The sequence below is a fragment of the Anoplopoma fimbria genome, chromosome 12 (genome assembly GCF_027596085.1).
Source record: "Anoplopoma fimbria isolate UVic2021 breed Golden Eagle Sablefish chromosome 12, Afim_UVic_2022, whole genome shotgun sequence".
Lineage (NCBI taxonomy): Eukaryota > Metazoa > Chordata > Actinopteri > Perciformes > Anoplopomatidae > Anoplopoma > Anoplopoma fimbria.
The window spans coordinates 11,380,652-11,398,336 of record NC_072460.1 but is presented as its reverse complement, the minus strand read 5'-3'; the positions used below and the strand labels follow the sequence as shown (position 1 = coordinate 11,398,336).

The following is a 17,685-nucleotide window of genomic DNA, read 5'->3' as shown; positions in this document are numbered from 1 at the left end:
ATTGACCCGGTCTCCGATGGGGCCCTGTGACCCCCCTCCTCCCTCCCACTTGGGCCCCCATCACCACAATCTCTCCTACACATCTTCATCTCTAGCATTGCTTTTATACCCTCTCCCCTCACCCTCCTCCTTTTCCTTACCCCCACCTCCAACCTTCCCTTTAGCCTTGGTCCCCGCAGAGCATCCTTTCATGTGTTTGAAGTGTTGGGCACAGAAAATTAGAGCGTGTGTGCGTGAAAGAGGCGGGGGTGAGGTGGAACTCTCTGTTCATGTGTGTGGATGTGTGTATTAACGTGTAGGTGTTGTTTGAGAGGTTCTATCTGGACCTGATGGGCAAAAGAAGAGTAGGGAAGGGGAGTGGGGGGGGGGGATTGTGGTTGGAGGTGGAGGGGCGGCAGGATAGTAGAAATGGCCGGGAGGGCTTTCCCTCCCTCTTCATATGATGAAAGGAGAGTGAGGGAGAGAGAAAAGAAAAAGAGAGGTGGGGGTAGATATCCAGATGAAAGTGAAGGGAGGGGTGGGATGGAAGGGGCGGGCTTCTGTTTTGTCTCCTGCAGTTTAGTCTCTTTATCATCATCATGCCAAAGAGCCTGAAAACTCCATTCTGTGATTGGTCAAAGTACTGGCGGTTAAAGACATTCAGTGTGACAAACTTGCCACGTATTTAATGCTTGCTCAGCCTATGATACTGGCTGTAATACCTCTCCCTGAAAAGATGCTTAATTTTCTGATGCATGGTGCGTTTTAGCAGATGGATGTTGGTCTTTGTGTACCTGCCAGTCCGCCAAATCCATCACGAGGCTGGCCAAGCTGCATCAGTGCGGCGCTCCTCTGGATCTCGCACCGAGAAAAACCCGGCTTAACCGAGGGGATTTAGGCCCAACACCAGGAATGATGGCGGGGAGAAAAATGGAATGGCACAAAAGAGGGATAAGCGGGATGGGTCCGAGTGGTAAACTGGGACCTCCCAAAATAACTCATGCAACGCAATAGATGTGTGTATGTGTGTGTTTGTGTGTGTCCTCAATTAGGACTCTAATTTGCAGATGAAGGGACTCTCTTCTTGTGTTCCAGCAGCTGCAACACCAAGAGTTTTAAAGGGGGAATTCTAAATCGGAGTCCCTACTCTGCACACACACACACACACACACACACACACACACACACACACACACACACACACACACACACACACACACACACACACACACACACAGTCACAGTCTGAAGGTTAGAGCCCCAGGTGACCCTGCTCTTCTCAGTTCACATGAAAGAGAATTAGAGAGAGAGGGGAGTGGGGGTGGGGAGAGAAAGATAGAGAGAGCAGAATATGGACGCAGTGCTCGAGTGCAGCTTTACAAACACGAATTGGATAAAAAGAGAATGGAATAAGATGAGAAAGGGCCGAAATAATGGAGAAATTTTCAAGATAAATTTGAATTTCCACTGTTTTATACAGCTTGTATTGACTGGCTTTAAAAGAGCACTTGATTGACTGTACACGTCAAAGTCAGGCCCCTAGCTAGCATCAAAGATTCACATTTTAGTTTTTCAGATTCAATTTCATGTTTGAAATATAATTATTTAAATAAAATAAACATTTTGTATTCTCCGACCAGAATTACATACCTTGCTGTGTAAAATAAGCATTTCATTGTTATAAATTACATTAATATAATAAATTTGTGAAATTAATTAATATGAGATTTTATTCATTTAAAAAAAGGTGGGGTTTGACTGGTTGAATTGGTCTCATAACCTTCGTATTTTTCTGGCTCTGACTCTGGTTAAAGTCAATACATGTGATACATGGTTGTTTACAAAGCAGGGAGGCAAAAGAAATATGCCATTGAGTTTCATTATGGGAATTGCTGGTTAGAGCGTTTTAGAGACTAATTAAGGTCTGCAGCCTAAAGTTAGGGTTTCTTACTTTTTTCTATGTTGACTGCAATAAAGTCGTGATATCTTGGGCTCTGCAAAATCGATCTGTGCTATCCTTTATAAATCTGTCGCTTTGGAAGTCCCCAAACTTTGTGGAAGTGCAATACTAAATCACTGGAGTACCCCTTTAACTGACCTAGCCATACAAAATAATTGGTTAGGTGCCATTGTGACCACAGGAAACTCGTAGAGGTCAGCTCTTTCAACCTGTCACCCCTGCACTATGTATGCAAGTGCACAACAGACTGTGTGTGTGTTTGTGTGTGCGCTCTGGGGCTCCAGTTCCCCTCTGGTCCCTCCCTTATCTCTCCCAACCCCCCCTTACCCACACACAACCCACACATACACACACACACACACACACACACACACACACACACCCTCGTCTGCCGCCAGCCGATTCCCCTGTGGCCTGGCGCAGCAAACAGATCGATACACCGGAGCTAGGCCGCATTAATATCTGTCCCTTCACCCCCCCCTCTCCGGCGCCCACTCAACTGCTTCAGCACACACACAGACACACACACACACACACACACACACACACACACACACACACACACACACACACACAGACACACACACACACACACACACACCGAGTCAGGCACTCACATGCAAGCACCTAAATCACACAGACGCACACAAACACACGTCACACCCGTACCGGCGGCGGAAATGGCCCCCTAGCTCCCGAGGGATCTGTCTAATTAAAAAAGAGGGGGAGCAGGGGAGGCGGAGAAGAGCGGAGAGAGAGGATAGATAGATTGAGGCAAGGAGAGGGAGGAGAGAGAGCAGGATGGATTTTTCTCTCATTAGAAGCCATGTCTCCTGGTGTGGCCTGGCCTGGCTGATAATGATGAGGCCTCTTCTCCTACGAGAGAGAACCGGGGTTGCTGAGAGAGAGAGACAGAGAGAGCGAGAGAGGGAGATAAAGAGAGAGAGAGACAAAATGAGTAAAGGAAGAGATGGAATGAGGCGAGTGTTAGAGGGCAGAGGGTGGAGAGAGGGGGCCGGCAGAGATAGAGGGTGAAGGTGCGATGGTGGCGGAGGTGGGGAGGGGTAAAAACACTTTGCTCCCAATGCTCACGATGTGTGAAGTCAATTTATTCTTCGCTTTTACAAGAACACACTGATCATTATTTGTTTTGAAAACATCACCACGCACCATCATTTTTTAATGTCTTTCTCGCCTTTTAATTTTTTACCTTCCACCACATTATTTCCTCACATTTGCTTCAAACTGGTCAGCTCCAAAGTGTGACAGATGGACTTGAGCGCTATGTGCTTATTTCATACATCTTTGCCAAGATGTCTGTTTTTGTTTATCCTTGTTCAGTGCTTTTATGTGCTAATGTGTGACTGTTCATGTATATGGATGGGGGGTTAAAAAACGCATACCAATAATTTTCAGTATCAGTGTGTAAATAACGTATTGGGTGTTTTTATGAGCTACCTGCATACTTAGCCCTCACATTCTTCACTACAGGACAACAAACGTGTTTATAAAGGATGCTTCACTTCTGCTATTTTACCTGAAAATGTGTTCACACTTACAGATGATGTACCACACACCTAAAATAAGCCATCAACTATAAGCTGGTAAAATGTAAAGTCAGTAGGATTTTCTGGTAATATCTTTGCACAAACGTGAGCTGCTGGATACTAAATTTGTTTTTATCCTCCACTCTCTGTCTCCCCCTCAATTCTTGCCTCCCCTCTACTCCACTTTACTTCTTTTCTCTCTTCTCTCCTCAACTTAATCAACTTTGTCATATCAACTCTATCTTTGCTTACCTTGTTTTGTTACATTGCTCCTCATTCAGATATGCTGCGCGCTCGCCAGGAGGCGTTGGCTGCAGCGGTCAGGAATCCAGCAGCCTTAGAGGCTCACCTGCCCTCGGCGGGCAGCTCCTCTTCATCCAGCCAGAGACGCAAGCAGGGTCTGCCGCAGCACCGGGACGCACATTACACTGACAGGTAAGAAACCGATGCAAACACACTCACTGGAAACCGAAATCTCTGTCAGGCCGGCAACCCTGCCCTGCTTGCAATATCAGTTTTATTCATCCTTAATAAAGCCCAACAACCTCTTCCTCCTCTCTCACACACACACACACACACACACACAACACACACACACACACACACACACACACACACACACACACACACACACACACACACACACATATGCTCATATACTGCATACGAGGCCCTAGTTGATGTGGAAATCACAATGGAACAATGCTCAGATTTTTTCTGAAAAAGCTTGTCAATGGGAGAAATAGGAGAAGGAGTTAATCACCTGCCAGTTAGTATCCCCAACCGCTGCACTTTTCTTCCCATTCTTCCACTCATTCCAAGCTTCCTCAGCAAGATCCGATCTCATATTTGGCTTTTTCATTGTGTGTGTGTGTGTGTGTGTGTGTGTGTGTGTGTGTGTGTGTGTGTGTGTGTGTGTGTGTGTGAGAGAGAGAATGTGTGTGCATCTCCACATACATGGTTAAACTAAGGATCCAATAACCTCTTGGCTACCACTGTGGAGCTGCACGCCTGCATCCCCGGCTATTCCTCCCTCCTCTCCCCCAGCGCTGGCCCCTGCGCCTCCCAAACAAAGCCGGGGGCAGCGGGAGTGGGCGGGTAATTGCTTGTCGATTATTTATGTGGCGCGGGGAGAGGCGGGGGATCGATAATGGGCCGGCGGTGCGGCAGCAGGGGAGGGAGGGAGTGTGTGTGTGTGTGTGTGTGTGTGTGTGTGTGTGTGTGTGTGTGTGTGTGTGTGTGTGTGTGTGTGTGTGTGTGTGTGTGTGTGTGTGTGTGTGTGTGTGTGTGTGTGAGACATAGAAGGGGGTGTTGAGGGGTAGGGGTGGGGATATAAGCAGGAAGCAGAGCGGCCGGGCGCTGTGTGGTGCAGTTCTGGGAGGCTGTGGGGGTGTATATATATATATTTATATATATATATCTGTGTGTGTGTGTGTGTGTGTGTGTGTGTGTGTATTGAGGCGAGGAGGGGGCCTGATTGTCCGCATGTGTTTGTTCCATTTTTCAAGCTGGCATTCTGCGTGTATGCTCATCTATGCGAATTGAATTTGGGTTTGTTTATGTGAATATGTCTGCTTGTGTGTGTGTGTGTGTGTGTGTGTGTGTGTGTGTGTGTGTGTGTGTGTGTGTGTGTGTGTGTGTGTTGTGAGAGGCTAGTAGCGCAGTGTGTGAATGTAGGCAGTGAGCCGCGGCTGTTCTCCGACAGCACACAGAGAGTAATTAGCCACACAGGGCCAGGGAGAGTTAACTAGACCTCGCCCTCCCTCTCTCCCTTCCTCCCTCCCTCCCTTCCTCCATCCATCCATCCATCCATCCATCCATCCATCTCTACCTCATTTCGTCCCCCTTTACCTCCACCTGCCTCCTCTTGAACGCTGTCACTCTCAGCATGTTTTTGAGTGAATAAAAACGAGGGGTTAATAAGGAAAATGTTGAAGTGCCCTTTTCAACACTTGAACTATTGTCTAAATGAGAGAATGCAAAAAGAAAAGGGAAACGTACAAAGAGTGATGCACAACCTGTATAATGTTTCACCAGTACATACTCAGTCACTTTTGTTGTATGTATCCAGATACTTTTAGTATCTAGATACATACTTGTAGTACTTTTGGCTAATCTTGGAAAAATATTTTACAACATGAAATTGTGATTCGTGTCAAGAGTGTATGAAGGGCCCCTAATGTTTCAAAATTACAATCCCCCATAAAGAAATTAATTTCTCAGTTTGGTGTGGAAGAACTTGCTGGCCTGCATGGCATCCAATCAAAAACCTTTGGGCTGAACTGCATTGCAAAATATATGCCAGGCTTTATCACCCAACATCAGAGCATGACCTCACTAACGCTCTTGTGACTGAATGGGAGCAAATCCCTGAAGCCAGGTTTCAAAACCTTGAGCAAAACTTTCCCAGAAGAGCAAAGCCTGTTGTAGCAGCATATATTTGCCTATAGATTCGGAATGAGATCAACAAACTTACATGTCCATATGCTTTTGGCTATGTAGTGAACATGTGTGTATAAATGCAAAGACTATACTCAACCCCCATTAAATATACAGAACCTGCAAAAAATAGAGAAGAAAATTAGGAAGAGACATGAGAGTGGAATGAGTGCAAAGTGAAGAGAAAATTAAAATTGAGGTAATTGGTGAAAAAAAGCAGAAAACTGAGATAATATGAAAAGCTGAGGCTGAAAATGAGAGGAAGCGATGGAAGCTCTCCCCCTCTCTAACTCCCTCCGTGGCTCACCTTTCCATCGACCCCTCATCATTGATTATCTGGGGCCCATTAGGGCCCATTGTTAAAAACAAATCATTAGGGCCGCTCGATGGGCTTAGAGCCTGGCGCTCCATTTGTCTGGCCTTAAATGGCAAAGCTCGCCAAGCATCTGCAAGGCAAATAGGGGAAGGATGGAGAAAAGTAAAGAGAGAGAGCGGAAGTGGAAAACATGGGAGCTTAAAATGGGGATGAAGAGAAGGAAGCAAAACAGAAGAAGAGAGGAGTTGGCGAGAGGACGAAGTGACTGAGAGAGAGTGAGATAAGGGGAGGGAGGGAGGGAGAGAGAGAGAGCGTGCGTGGAGGGAGCCTCATCCATTTTAATGAGCTTCCTGTGTAAATGTGTTCCTGCGGAGAAGGAGCCGAGGGCGGCCGCGCGGCGCTCCTAATCCCCCCACGCTCCCGTCATTAAGGGCAGCCCTGTCACACACACACCGCTACACACACACGTACACAGACACGCAAACACACTCACACTGCCTGGGCTTTTGCGGGACAGGACCGCTGTCGCCACTCTGACAGGTCGTCACACACCAGTGAATTCCCCAGGAGCCCCTGGCCTCACTGCAGGCAGAGAGAGAGAGAAAGAGGCAGAGAAAGAGAGAGGCAGAGAGAGAGAGGCAGAGAAAGAGAGAGAGGCAGAGAGAGAGAAATGGGAAGACAGGCAGCATCGAGTTATATCATTTTGCGTGGTTATGAGCCCTCCTTGCATTTGTGAATCTGCCTATTTTCATTTTCAGATATTTTCATGGCTCATGCAAAAAACTAGGTGATGTTTTTACCTCATCTTTTTTTTAGCATGTTAGTGCACAAAAATGCACAGATAGGGTAAAAAGAAAATCACACATAGACAGACAGACAGACATGTTCACACACACACACACACACACACACACCCCAGAGCAAAACGACTAATGTCTGCCACTCCTCCCTTAAAATTACCTCCTATAAAAGGAGGAAGAGAGGGAGAGATGGAGGAAGGGAGTGGAGGGGAGTGTCAGACACACACTCTTTCTCCCCTTCTCTCTCTGTCTCTCTCACTCCCCGTGATTAGGCCTAATTATGGTGGCGCAGACGCCTGGCAGCCCCAGTCATGCAGCTTTAATTGACCGTTATTCATCTGCGGGCTAACGCTAGGCAAGGGTAGGCGGTGCAAGAAGAGGGAAGAAAGGGGGGAAGTATCAGGAAGGGGGAGTTAGGGGGGGGGGATAAGAGTTTGGCATGCGGGAGCCATGGCGAGGTGGATGGGAGTTTTGCGGGCGCCTTAGCGTAGCCTAGTGGAACTGCGCGTCGCAAGGCTAATTGCTAGCCCCGAGGGATTAGGCCAGGTGATTACACACTGGGCGGTGTAATTACATAAGCAGCGGCGAGCGGGGCCCCGGCTAGCGGCTCCGGGGTCACGCGCCGTAGCCCTCACCCAAGATTAATTGGAGCTGCCACTGGAGTGCGAGGCACCGCCGGAGAGAGCGGTTATACGATTAGCATTAACATTTCAGCGGCGGAGGCGATCGATGAATGGTTTTCACCCCCACACCCCCTCTCTCAGTACTGGCTACAGCCCCCCCCATCTCAGCTCTCAGCTCTTGTATGCTTGCCCTCCCTCCTTGCAGTTCCTCCCTCTCTCTCCTTTTCCCCTCACCATTTAGTGAGGCGGGAGACATGCAGGCGCTAGCTAATTTGAACACAGTTGCAAAACAATATTTGCGGTTGCATATGTCCCAGTGTTGGTTTTAATTTTGTTGTTTTCCTCAGCTTGTTTCCCATGTATGCTTTTGTGCCGCGGCAGTCACACACATCTGAGCTCTGATTGGTGATAGCAGCGGCTCATGAGGAGAGCAGAAGAGACAGGAGAAGGAAGGGGTGATGTGTGGGTAGCTCGTGAGCTCAGGAAAGGCCCTGGAAACAGGCGGAGAGCATCATCGTCCACACATGACACCTCACAGGGTCATGGTGCAGATGCCTCACCCTTCTGAAAGCTTTTCATCCTCTTTCTCAAAACCATGTTCCTGTAGCCATGAAGATCTGCACTGAACTGAGAGAAAACTGCAAAAGGGAAAATATACTAGAAGGGATTAAAGTGAACAAAGAAAGGGGGATGAAGAAGGTCGTAGAGGCAAGACAAAGCTGGGGTAAAGAAACAGGTTGAGATGGAGTGATGGAGAGAGAGGTGAAAGAAATAAAACTGAAGGAAAACAAAGGAGTAAACAAGACAGATTTTCAGAGGTCATAGAGAAGTAGAGAGAACAGAAAAAAGATGGTTAAGACAGAACAAGAGACGGAGAGAGAGGGAGCAAGGTGAGAGGCGCCTTTCCCCCTCAAGGAGGACAAAAGACGAAGCCAATAATGGAGAGGCCTTTTCAAAAGCAGAGGTTGCAGGACGCTCCATCTTTTCACCGGTTTCAATGCAACCCAGAGAGTGAGAGGGAGAGAGGGAGGGAAACGGAGAGGAGGGCGTAAAAAAGAGAGAGAAGAGAGGAGGGATGAGTGTTAATTAGAAGGTCCTTCAGCCCGTGGCCCCGGTCAAGACGCAGGGGCCGCCCCAGCTGTCGGAGCATGACACACTGGCATTGTGCATTCAGCCCTCATTATGTGTGTGGGTCTGGAGTTGTGTGTATGTGTGTTGTGTGTGTGTGTCTCTGTGTATATATGGTGTGTGTGTATGTGTGAGGCGGCAGGGGAAGAAAAGGCTGCAGTCCAGGGTACAGCAATGGCCAGCGGCGCTTGCTGCGGCGTGACAAGACTGATGAGGCACTGGGGCGACATGGGGGCCTCTGGAGCTCCACTGATAAAAATACATTGCATACATTGGTGTGGCAGCATCCACACACGTACGAAGAAAGATTTGAGACGTACTTAATAACTATTCTTGTTATGTAGGGAATCACACATTACACATCTCTCCACGCTTAATGCTTTCCTCATTGTAAAGCATCCAGTGAAATCCAAACTGAACTTAATGTTGTCTTTTATCATTTTTGTGTCCACAGAGAAATGTCCCATCCTCCACCCCTACTGTCCCCACCAACTGCCCCTCATATCGCCTTAGGACCTCACCTGCGGCCTCCTTTCCTGGGCATGCCCTCTGCTCTTTGCCAGGCCCCTGGTGAGTCATAAATCATGCTAAGGCTAAAAGGATAATACTAATGCATAGTGCCAATGGGGATGAATGGCATGTACATATATTAGTAAAATATATACGTTCACATTTGCACTGATATGAAGGTAATGTTCAATGGTTCTTTATCAAACCAGAGGATTCATTTATATATTTAAAATGTCATAAAGTAACCGTAGCTGCAGGATATTACTTTTAAAATATAATTTTGCAGTAAACGGTGAAGGGATGTAGAATTGTTTTTATTCTAAGTACCTTTGGGTAACTCTAAAACATGATTTTCTCATTGAAGTTTTTGCTTTAACTAATTGTTTTTCTTGCTGTTTTTATTCACAGGTTATGGTTTCCTCCAACCAGCTCAAGCTGAGCTCTTTGCTCGGCAACAGGAGATGCTGAGGAAGCAAAATCTGGCCAGGTGTGTTTGTGTGTGTGTTTCTGAATGCTACAGTATGTAACAGTGTAGTGTAATTATGGCCACCGTGTAAATCATAACGGCTAAAATCTATGTTTTGTGGGTTTATTGTAATATGGACCAAAAGAGAAGCTTCAAAGTGCGAAGGCTTTTTTTAGGAGGGCAAACTTGTAGACCTAGAAATGTTTTTGATATACACCCACAAGCACTGTTGTGAAAGTGAAATACTTTCAGTTTTTAAAACATTTGTTCTGTACGTTAAAGTCCCTGTGTCTTTCATCGCCTTAGACTTGAGATGTCGGCAGAGCTGCTGAGACAGAAAGAATTGGAAAATCTCCACCAGCGACAGCAGCAGCAGCAGCGTCTATTGGGCTCTGAACCTCTGGGAGCTCTACCTCCTGGCCTGCCCCCCGACCATCCAGCCCTGCGGAGCCTCCACGACATCCCAGAGGGCCATCCGCTCCGTGAGGAACTGGCCCGCCGCTCTAATGCAATGCTGGTGCTCCGCCATGGGGCTGCGACACCACTCCTAACCCTCAACCACCACCAGCATCAACAACCAGGACCGCCCTCCCCGCCCAAAGACACCCAGGCACAGAGATCTACCGCTGGCCCAGATGCCAAATTCAGGAAGGCCCCCCGCAGGCCCCCCATACACCGCTCCATACTGGGGATCACACAGAAGGAAGAGAGGAAAGAGGACGGTTGGGAGACAGGGAGGTGCATGATGAGGAGATGAAGGACTCGGACAGTGACACAGAGATGTGTGAGGAGAGGCAGGACAGGGTCGCTGCCAAGTCGAGCAGTAAACCCAGGGACAGGGAGAGAGACGGGGTTAAAGAGACTAGCAGCAAGGCAGTGTGTGACAGTGCCAAGGAGACTGGAGAGAGCTCAGGCAGACTGAGTGCCCCTTGTAGTTCAACAGGTACGGATTCACCCAGTCGACACCTCTTCACCCCTGGACTGGGCAAGGCTGATGTCAGGTACCACTTGCCACCCGGCTTCATGCCACCCCTACCTGCTCTTCATGCCCAGTCACTGCCCTTTGGATTCCCCTACGCCAACCCCTACTTTCATACGGGTGAGTGACTCAGTCACACACACAAATACACATAACACACACAGCCGACATGTGAAACCCATTAGCGTCACTCTTTGTGTGCGTGTCTCCTGTGTGGAGACCTCTCCCTGTAAGGGGCCCTGCATCTGACCTCAGTGTGATCTCGTGCACACCACCAGCAGCACAGCCATGTGGGCAGAAAGGAGTACAAAATTCCCCCCATGATCAGCTTAAAGGGATCATTCATGTTTTTTGTAGTGGGACTCTAATAGCTACTTATTCATAGTCATTGTATGCCCTACAGTTGATGACTGTCGGCACATCCCCAGTTTGGAAAAACAGACAGGAATACCAACACAGATACTGCTGTGGAAGTCAGCATGTTAAGTGAAGGCTATATTTAGAATATTTTCACCACCGATATCCAATCAATTTGAACTATGAGTCCAAGTGGACGTTTTAGCCAAATTTTAAGGAATTCCCTCAAGGTGTTTCTGAGATATCACGTTCACGATAATAGGACGGACTTAAGGTCAAAGTGAGCTTGCCCTTTGACATTTGCCCACCAACATCTAATCACATCATCAATTATGCTCAGATCAGGCAGCAACCTCCGGTTCTGATTGGTGAAGCCAAGTGGAAGTCCCTTAAACCTGCATTCTCTCTACTGCAAAAAGAAGTCAGATTGTATGGAAGTCGATGTGAAGATGACCCCACTTCGCACTTGGTTTATTACCTTAGTAAACATTGTGAGCATGCGTTTATGGTCCTAATTGCTAGTTTCAATTCTTCTCCAGTACAGCCTGAAGTTCATTTAGTAAAAAAACAAGATGGAGATGGCAAAAAATAAAACTGTCAGCTGTCAACAAACCAATGGGTGACGTGGGATGATACTCAATTTTTTTTATAAAAAAGCCTTAGTATATTTTGTCATAAAGAAACTCGTAAAAAAAGTCATGGACATGCAAAGAACTGAAAGTATAGTATAGTTTGTTGAAAAGACAAAACAAATGTCAGTAGTATAGTATGTTAAAAAGGTCACAAAAAAAGTCATATTATAGTATGTTAAAAAATGACAAAGTCAACGTATAGTCTGCCATTAAAAGGTCATAACAAAGTCATAGTATATTATATGTAAAAAAAAAATTAAAAAGGCGTGTTGAAAAGAGTGATAAAAAGCCATACTATAGGATGTCCAAAACACTTAATGCATAATAACATAATAGTGAAGTCTGTCAAAAAAAACATTATAAAAAAGTAAAGGAAGGCAGCAAAAGTCATTAAAGTCATAGTACAGTAAGTCCAAAAGTCATGAAAAAGTCATGGTAAAGTATGTTGAAAAAATGCCATACTATCGAATGTCCAAAAAGTAATCGTATAGTTTATCCAAAAAAGTGATAAAAGAGTCACAGTATAGAACGTTCTAAGGCATAAAAAAATAATGCTGTAATTTGTTGAAAAGTCATAATAATGCTAACATATATAATATAGTACGTCGATAAACTCATAGTAGGTTGAAAAAGTGATAAGAAATACATCGTCTTAGTTTAGTATAAGTTATAAAAGAGTCACAGTGTAGTATTTGGAAAAAAGGCATAAAAAAGTCAAAATACAATTTATTAAAGTTGTAGTAAAGGATGACAGACAAAATGATTAAAAAGTCATAGTATAGTATGTTGAAAAAAAGTGTTAAAAAAATAATAACTAAAAAGCCAGAACAAGAATCCGAATCAGCTTTATTTGATAAGTAGGAAGTAAGGAACTTCTCTTTTAGTTTTTTTAATCATCTCAAAAAGAGTAGATATATAAATATCATATAACACACAAAAATAGCCAACAAACCACCAACAGTAAAATCAAATAAAACAACATAAAACTTCTAAATACAAGGCAAATGTTAACAATACAAAGTGCAATGAAATAAATAATGAAAGGATATACATGGACAATGTGATTATGTACAGTATGTGCGTATTAAGATGTCCATGTATGTATATACAGCTATATGATTTATATTGATAATTTATTATATGTACATATCTTTTTTTTTTTTTTTTTTTTTAAATCTACATGAAAAACTGAAATTACAAAATATAATTGAAGCAGTGGATATTTTAGTGTTGAAGGGTCATTGACAGTGTATGACTGATTTAACTATTTATCATAGTGACAGCCTGCAGGAAGAAACGGTGTGTTCAGTAGCGCCTACCAGAGAGAAGAAGTTCAAACAGGTCGTAATTAATCTGCAGTGATAACAAGCCCGTTCCATGATTCTAGAGGTGTACAAGTGCTGAATGGAGGTCAGGCTGGCACCATTGATTTCGTCTGCACTTCTGACTGTCCGCTGTAGTTTTGTTCCCGTCCTGTTTGGTGGCTGATCCAAACCACACTGTATGAAAAGCATATTGTACATTCAAAAAAAAAAAAAAAAAAAAAAAAGCCGATGGGGTCGTTGTGACCTTTGACCATAAAAATCTCATCAGTTCATTCTTCAAGTAGACATCCAAGTAGACGTTTGTGCCAAATGTGAATTCCCTCAAGGAGTTCCCGACATTGCTTACCTGCCACGGCTACTGCTGGCATGGAGGCATACACATATTTTGAGCTGCATATTGGAAAAATGTTGGCCGTACACTCTTTTTAAGTCTCTTCAGGCTTTCAGTTTTCAGGTTCTGCATCAATAAAAAAATGGCAGCACGATCCTCAGTCCTTATAGCAACTTTGTACCCGGTTATATTGACACATCATTTTCACCCACTGCTGCTTTCAGGCTCTGTGGGAGGTCTTTTCATGGATGGGGAGGACTCAGCCACAGCAAACCCTGTGGAGGACATCAGCAAGTGGAGTGTGGAGGACGTGTGTGGCTTCATAAGCAGCCTGGCCGGATGTGCTGAATACACACAGGTGAGGACAGAGAGAGAGAGAAAGGGAGGAGAGAGAGGAGGTGATGGAGGCCAGGGTCAGGCTGACTACTAATCAGACCAGTGACCAAGATATCATACATACTGCAAAACTACTGTAGTGCTTTCAATGGAATCTGGTTAAGTTTAGGTAGAAGCACTAAACCTGCACAGAACAGTTTGATTCAACGTTATTGTGAATGTGTGGAAGCACGAATGGCCATGTTCTTAATTGCAGCCATATTTGTGGGCTTTGTTTGAATGGGGATGAGTAAGCATTGCATGTACACTTGTAGCCTGTGTGTGAATGAAATGTGTGTGTGTATTGCGCAAATTGTGCCAAAATGAACTTTACAGAATTTGATAAAAGTAAACCAATAACATAAAAATCCCCAAAACAGATTTCTTTTTTTTCAAGGGTCAAACAATACTTACATGACAATTATGTTCTAAGAGTCATAAGTCCCCGTCATCATTCTGGCTGTGGTTGGTAGTGATTCTTTCCTGACGTTACTTCAATGTAACAGATGAAAACAAATCCACAACCCTTTTTCCGTGCTATTAGATCCAGATGAATTTAAGAAATGCATTAAGCAAGACTTGGGAATTTGTCCCTCTCATATTACACTGAAATCAAGCTAGTAACAGATTCCTTCATGGCAAGTATTGACAGGAAGAATGATTCCAATGACCCATAATATTCTTAATGTACATTTGGGCATGTGAATATTATGTCAGTTGAAAATATGAATCTATCTTTTGAGGGATTAGATGTTGAATTAGACGACATTTACCCCACAACTTTAAACCCCAATATTGTAACAAAAAACTCCACTCAAAATGGGTGTGTAACATTTTGGAATAGCGTCAGTGCTTTGTAGGTTGTGTGAATGAACATGTCGTTTGTGTGTGCGTGTGCATATGTCGGGGCTGTGGCTGAAGCGGCTGTCTCTCCGCCAGGTGTTTCGGGAGCAGGCCATTGATGGAGAGACATTACCGCTGCTCACTGAGGAGCACCTGCTCAACACCATGGGACTAAAGCTGGGGCCTGCGCTCAAGATCCGCTCACAGGTACACACACCGCAGAGCTGCGTGTGGACTCGAGTGTGTGTCTGAATGTGTGTTTCTGTCCGTAGGCCCAAGAAAAAAAACTGTTAGTGTAGAATAGATGCTTCCCTTAAACTAGCCAGCCCCGCAGACTGCAGCCTCTCCTCCTCTCTCTCTGTGTTTATAATCCAGCTTTAGTCGATAATACAATACCCATCAGGCTGTGCTGACAGTCATATGGTCTCCTCTTGTCTCCTCAGGTGGCGCGGCGTGTTGGCAGGCTTTTCTACATGACTGGATTCCCGCTGGCGTTCCCGTTTCCGCCTTCTGCCGCGCTGCGCCCCCCAGAACGTGATCGGGACCCCCTGACTACGCCATCTGACACCCCCCTGCCTCTCTCTCTGTCCCTGCCCCACAGACCCACCTCAACCAGCAGCAGCTCCTCTCCATACAGCGGCCCCACCCCAGGGTGCTCCTCCCCCAAGCAGGAAAATGGTAACAGCGCCACGGTGGTGGGAAGATACGAGGCCAAAACTCCTTCATAAGGAGAAGACAGGCAGGGGTGAGGAGGCCGGACTCAAACTAACCCGACACAGGGAGATGGACTCCCGGGCCATATTTGCCAGACTCTCCTGTACTTGGGACCTTTATGCTGAAATTTAAGGGAAATTATTGGACTGGAATAAAAGACTACTGTACCGTATCCAGCAAAACAATCAGCTTATGAGCTCCTCTGCATCGGTTGTAGCCGAGCAGAATCCAAACAAACTGGGTTGGAAGGGAGACACGTGAAGGGACAGAGGGGAAAAAAAGGAAAGAGGAAGAGGAGACAGCTGGTCACAGACAGCCTGCCAAAAAAAAAAAAAAAAAAAAAAAAAAAAAAAGGAGAGAAGGCCTGCCACAAATGTGAAATTCTTGCAAGTCAGACGCAAGCGGATACTCTTCCTTCCTTCCTGAGCTGGAGGAAGCTCTGCTCCCTCACTTTCTTTCTCTTGTCTCCGTCTCTCTGACTGCTCTCACCAAGAGCCCTGAAACACCCAGGAATTAAAAAGAGACGTCCTCCCTTTTTGTCATCTCCCCTCCTTTCCCTAGCTTGTTTCCTGAGGCCCAACAGCAGCGTGGAGCAGTCTTTTTAGAGGCTCCCTCTTATCACTGCAACTATGCATTCCACTGTCCCGATACCAAAGATGACCGGATGTGTGGAATTGAAACCATGTTTCAAAACGTGTCTGCTTTCTTTTTGCATCGACAGTCACAAAGGAAGACTGGTCCAACAGGGAAATGCTAGGCTAGTGCCTCACATGATGTGACACAGGAAGAGCTGTCATTTACTGACTTACAGACGCTTAAAATGTTGGTGAAATGGAGAAGCCTTAACGGCGGCTATGGTGTGTGTGTGCGGCTTACGTCATTGTATGCTCGTGTTGACTACTGTGGGAGGTAGTAAAAACATGCAAAATTGTACAGAATCATGCTTAAGATGAAAATATCCTGAAGGTTACATACGTGGTACTTTTACTTTTTGTTAAACGTAGTTGCACGAATAAGGTTTTCTTTACTGAAGAAAAATGTGACTTGCTGAACTTTGGTGGTACTTTTGTTCATACTCTTTTGTTCTGCCATTTTAAAAAAAAGTGTAATATTAAAAGACGCTCCGATCTTGAATGCTACTTCAGCATATAAATATGAGGAAAAAATATTTATAGGACTTTTGATGTAGTAGATAAAGCAGATTATGATATGTATTATAATTAGCCCTTAAGATGGATTCCAAAGATTCTTCAACTTTGTTTTCTCTTGGTTGCAGGGAAAAGAAAGGCACAAAGCTCTTATTGCAAATGTTTTGAATTTGTTATGGATTTCTTTTTTTTCTTTTTTTTTTTTTTTTTTTTAACTACGCAAGCAATGAATTAAAATGGTCTCTAGATTTCCCTTCGAAAGTTTTGTCCTCATCCTATTTTTATATTCACCACACAGGTGAAATAAATACTAAAAAAAAATTCCTCTGCTCTCTTTTTGTTTGTGGGCCTGTGTGCCTTTTCCTCCTCAGGTGTTCGTGGTTCTTCTGTAAAAACATGCAAGAGGGAGTATGCGGTCTCCTGATGTGTGTGTGTGTGTGTGTGAAGGGGAGGTGGCCCATGAGGGGGTGGGGGGGGGGGGCATAGTTCAGGTCAACACCAGCTGTCAGAGTGTGAGGTTCAGCCACAGGCCAAGGCCTCTCCTGCCTGTGGGGATAAACCTGACCCTCCTCATCCTCCCACACACATACAAGACCAGAACCAGCCCACACTTACCTTCCTTCCTCCCTCCCTCAAAGAGTTTAGACTGAAGCAGTAAAACAAGCACACACACACACACACACACACACACACACACACACACACACACACACACACACACACACACACACACACACACACACACACACACACACACACACACACACACACACACACACACACACACACACACCCCTCGCTTTAGGCTGGGCCTCTGCACCATAAGGTTCTGTATTCACTGAGAACAACTACAGAGGAAAAGTGACGACACAAATGTTGCTCAAATCTCCATTGTGGCGTTTAAACCCATGTCACCACCAGTGAATGCGTGCATGAATTAATCGTCCCCCCCAACAAATACCTTATCACCTTTAGTTAAGTGGTGAATGCTGGTAAAAGGTGCAGTAAAGTTTAGAAGGAAAAGGGGAGAGGTTGGGAGTAGCAAAGCGATGTCTGAGCGTGTGAATACACAGACAGAGAAGACAGTAGTCAGAGTGGGGGGTGGGGGGGGGTGGGGAGTTGGCACAGAAACAGACCAGCCTGTGTTGCTGCTCTACCACCTGGGCAGGGAGTCTTGGCACACCATCAGACACCACCCTGCCAGCCTGGCACG

At 45.5% G+C, this 17,685-nt stretch overlaps 1 protein-coding gene across 1 annotated transcript in view; it reads left to right on the top strand.

Moving 5' to 3' along the window:
- The window catches only part of samd11 (sterile alpha motif domain containing 11), a 49,028-nt gene extending 32,245 nt beyond the window's left edge, over window positions 1-16,783 (top strand). Inside the window, 8 exon segments of the mRNA XM_054609916.1 lie at window positions 3,768-3,921; window positions 9,247-9,362; window positions 9,711-9,789; window positions 10,075-10,430; window positions 10,433-10,867; window positions 13,617-13,750; window positions 14,707-14,817; window positions 15,054-16,783. Of these exon segments, the coding sequence (XP_054465891.1) occupies window positions 3,768-3,921; window positions 9,247-9,362; window positions 9,711-9,789; window positions 10,075-10,430; window positions 10,433-10,867; window positions 13,617-13,750; window positions 14,707-14,817; window positions 15,054-15,338 (1,670 nt within the window). The 3' untranslated portion in view covers window positions 15,339-16,783.
- The last annotated feature ends 902 nt before the right edge of the window (window positions 16,784-17,685 follow it).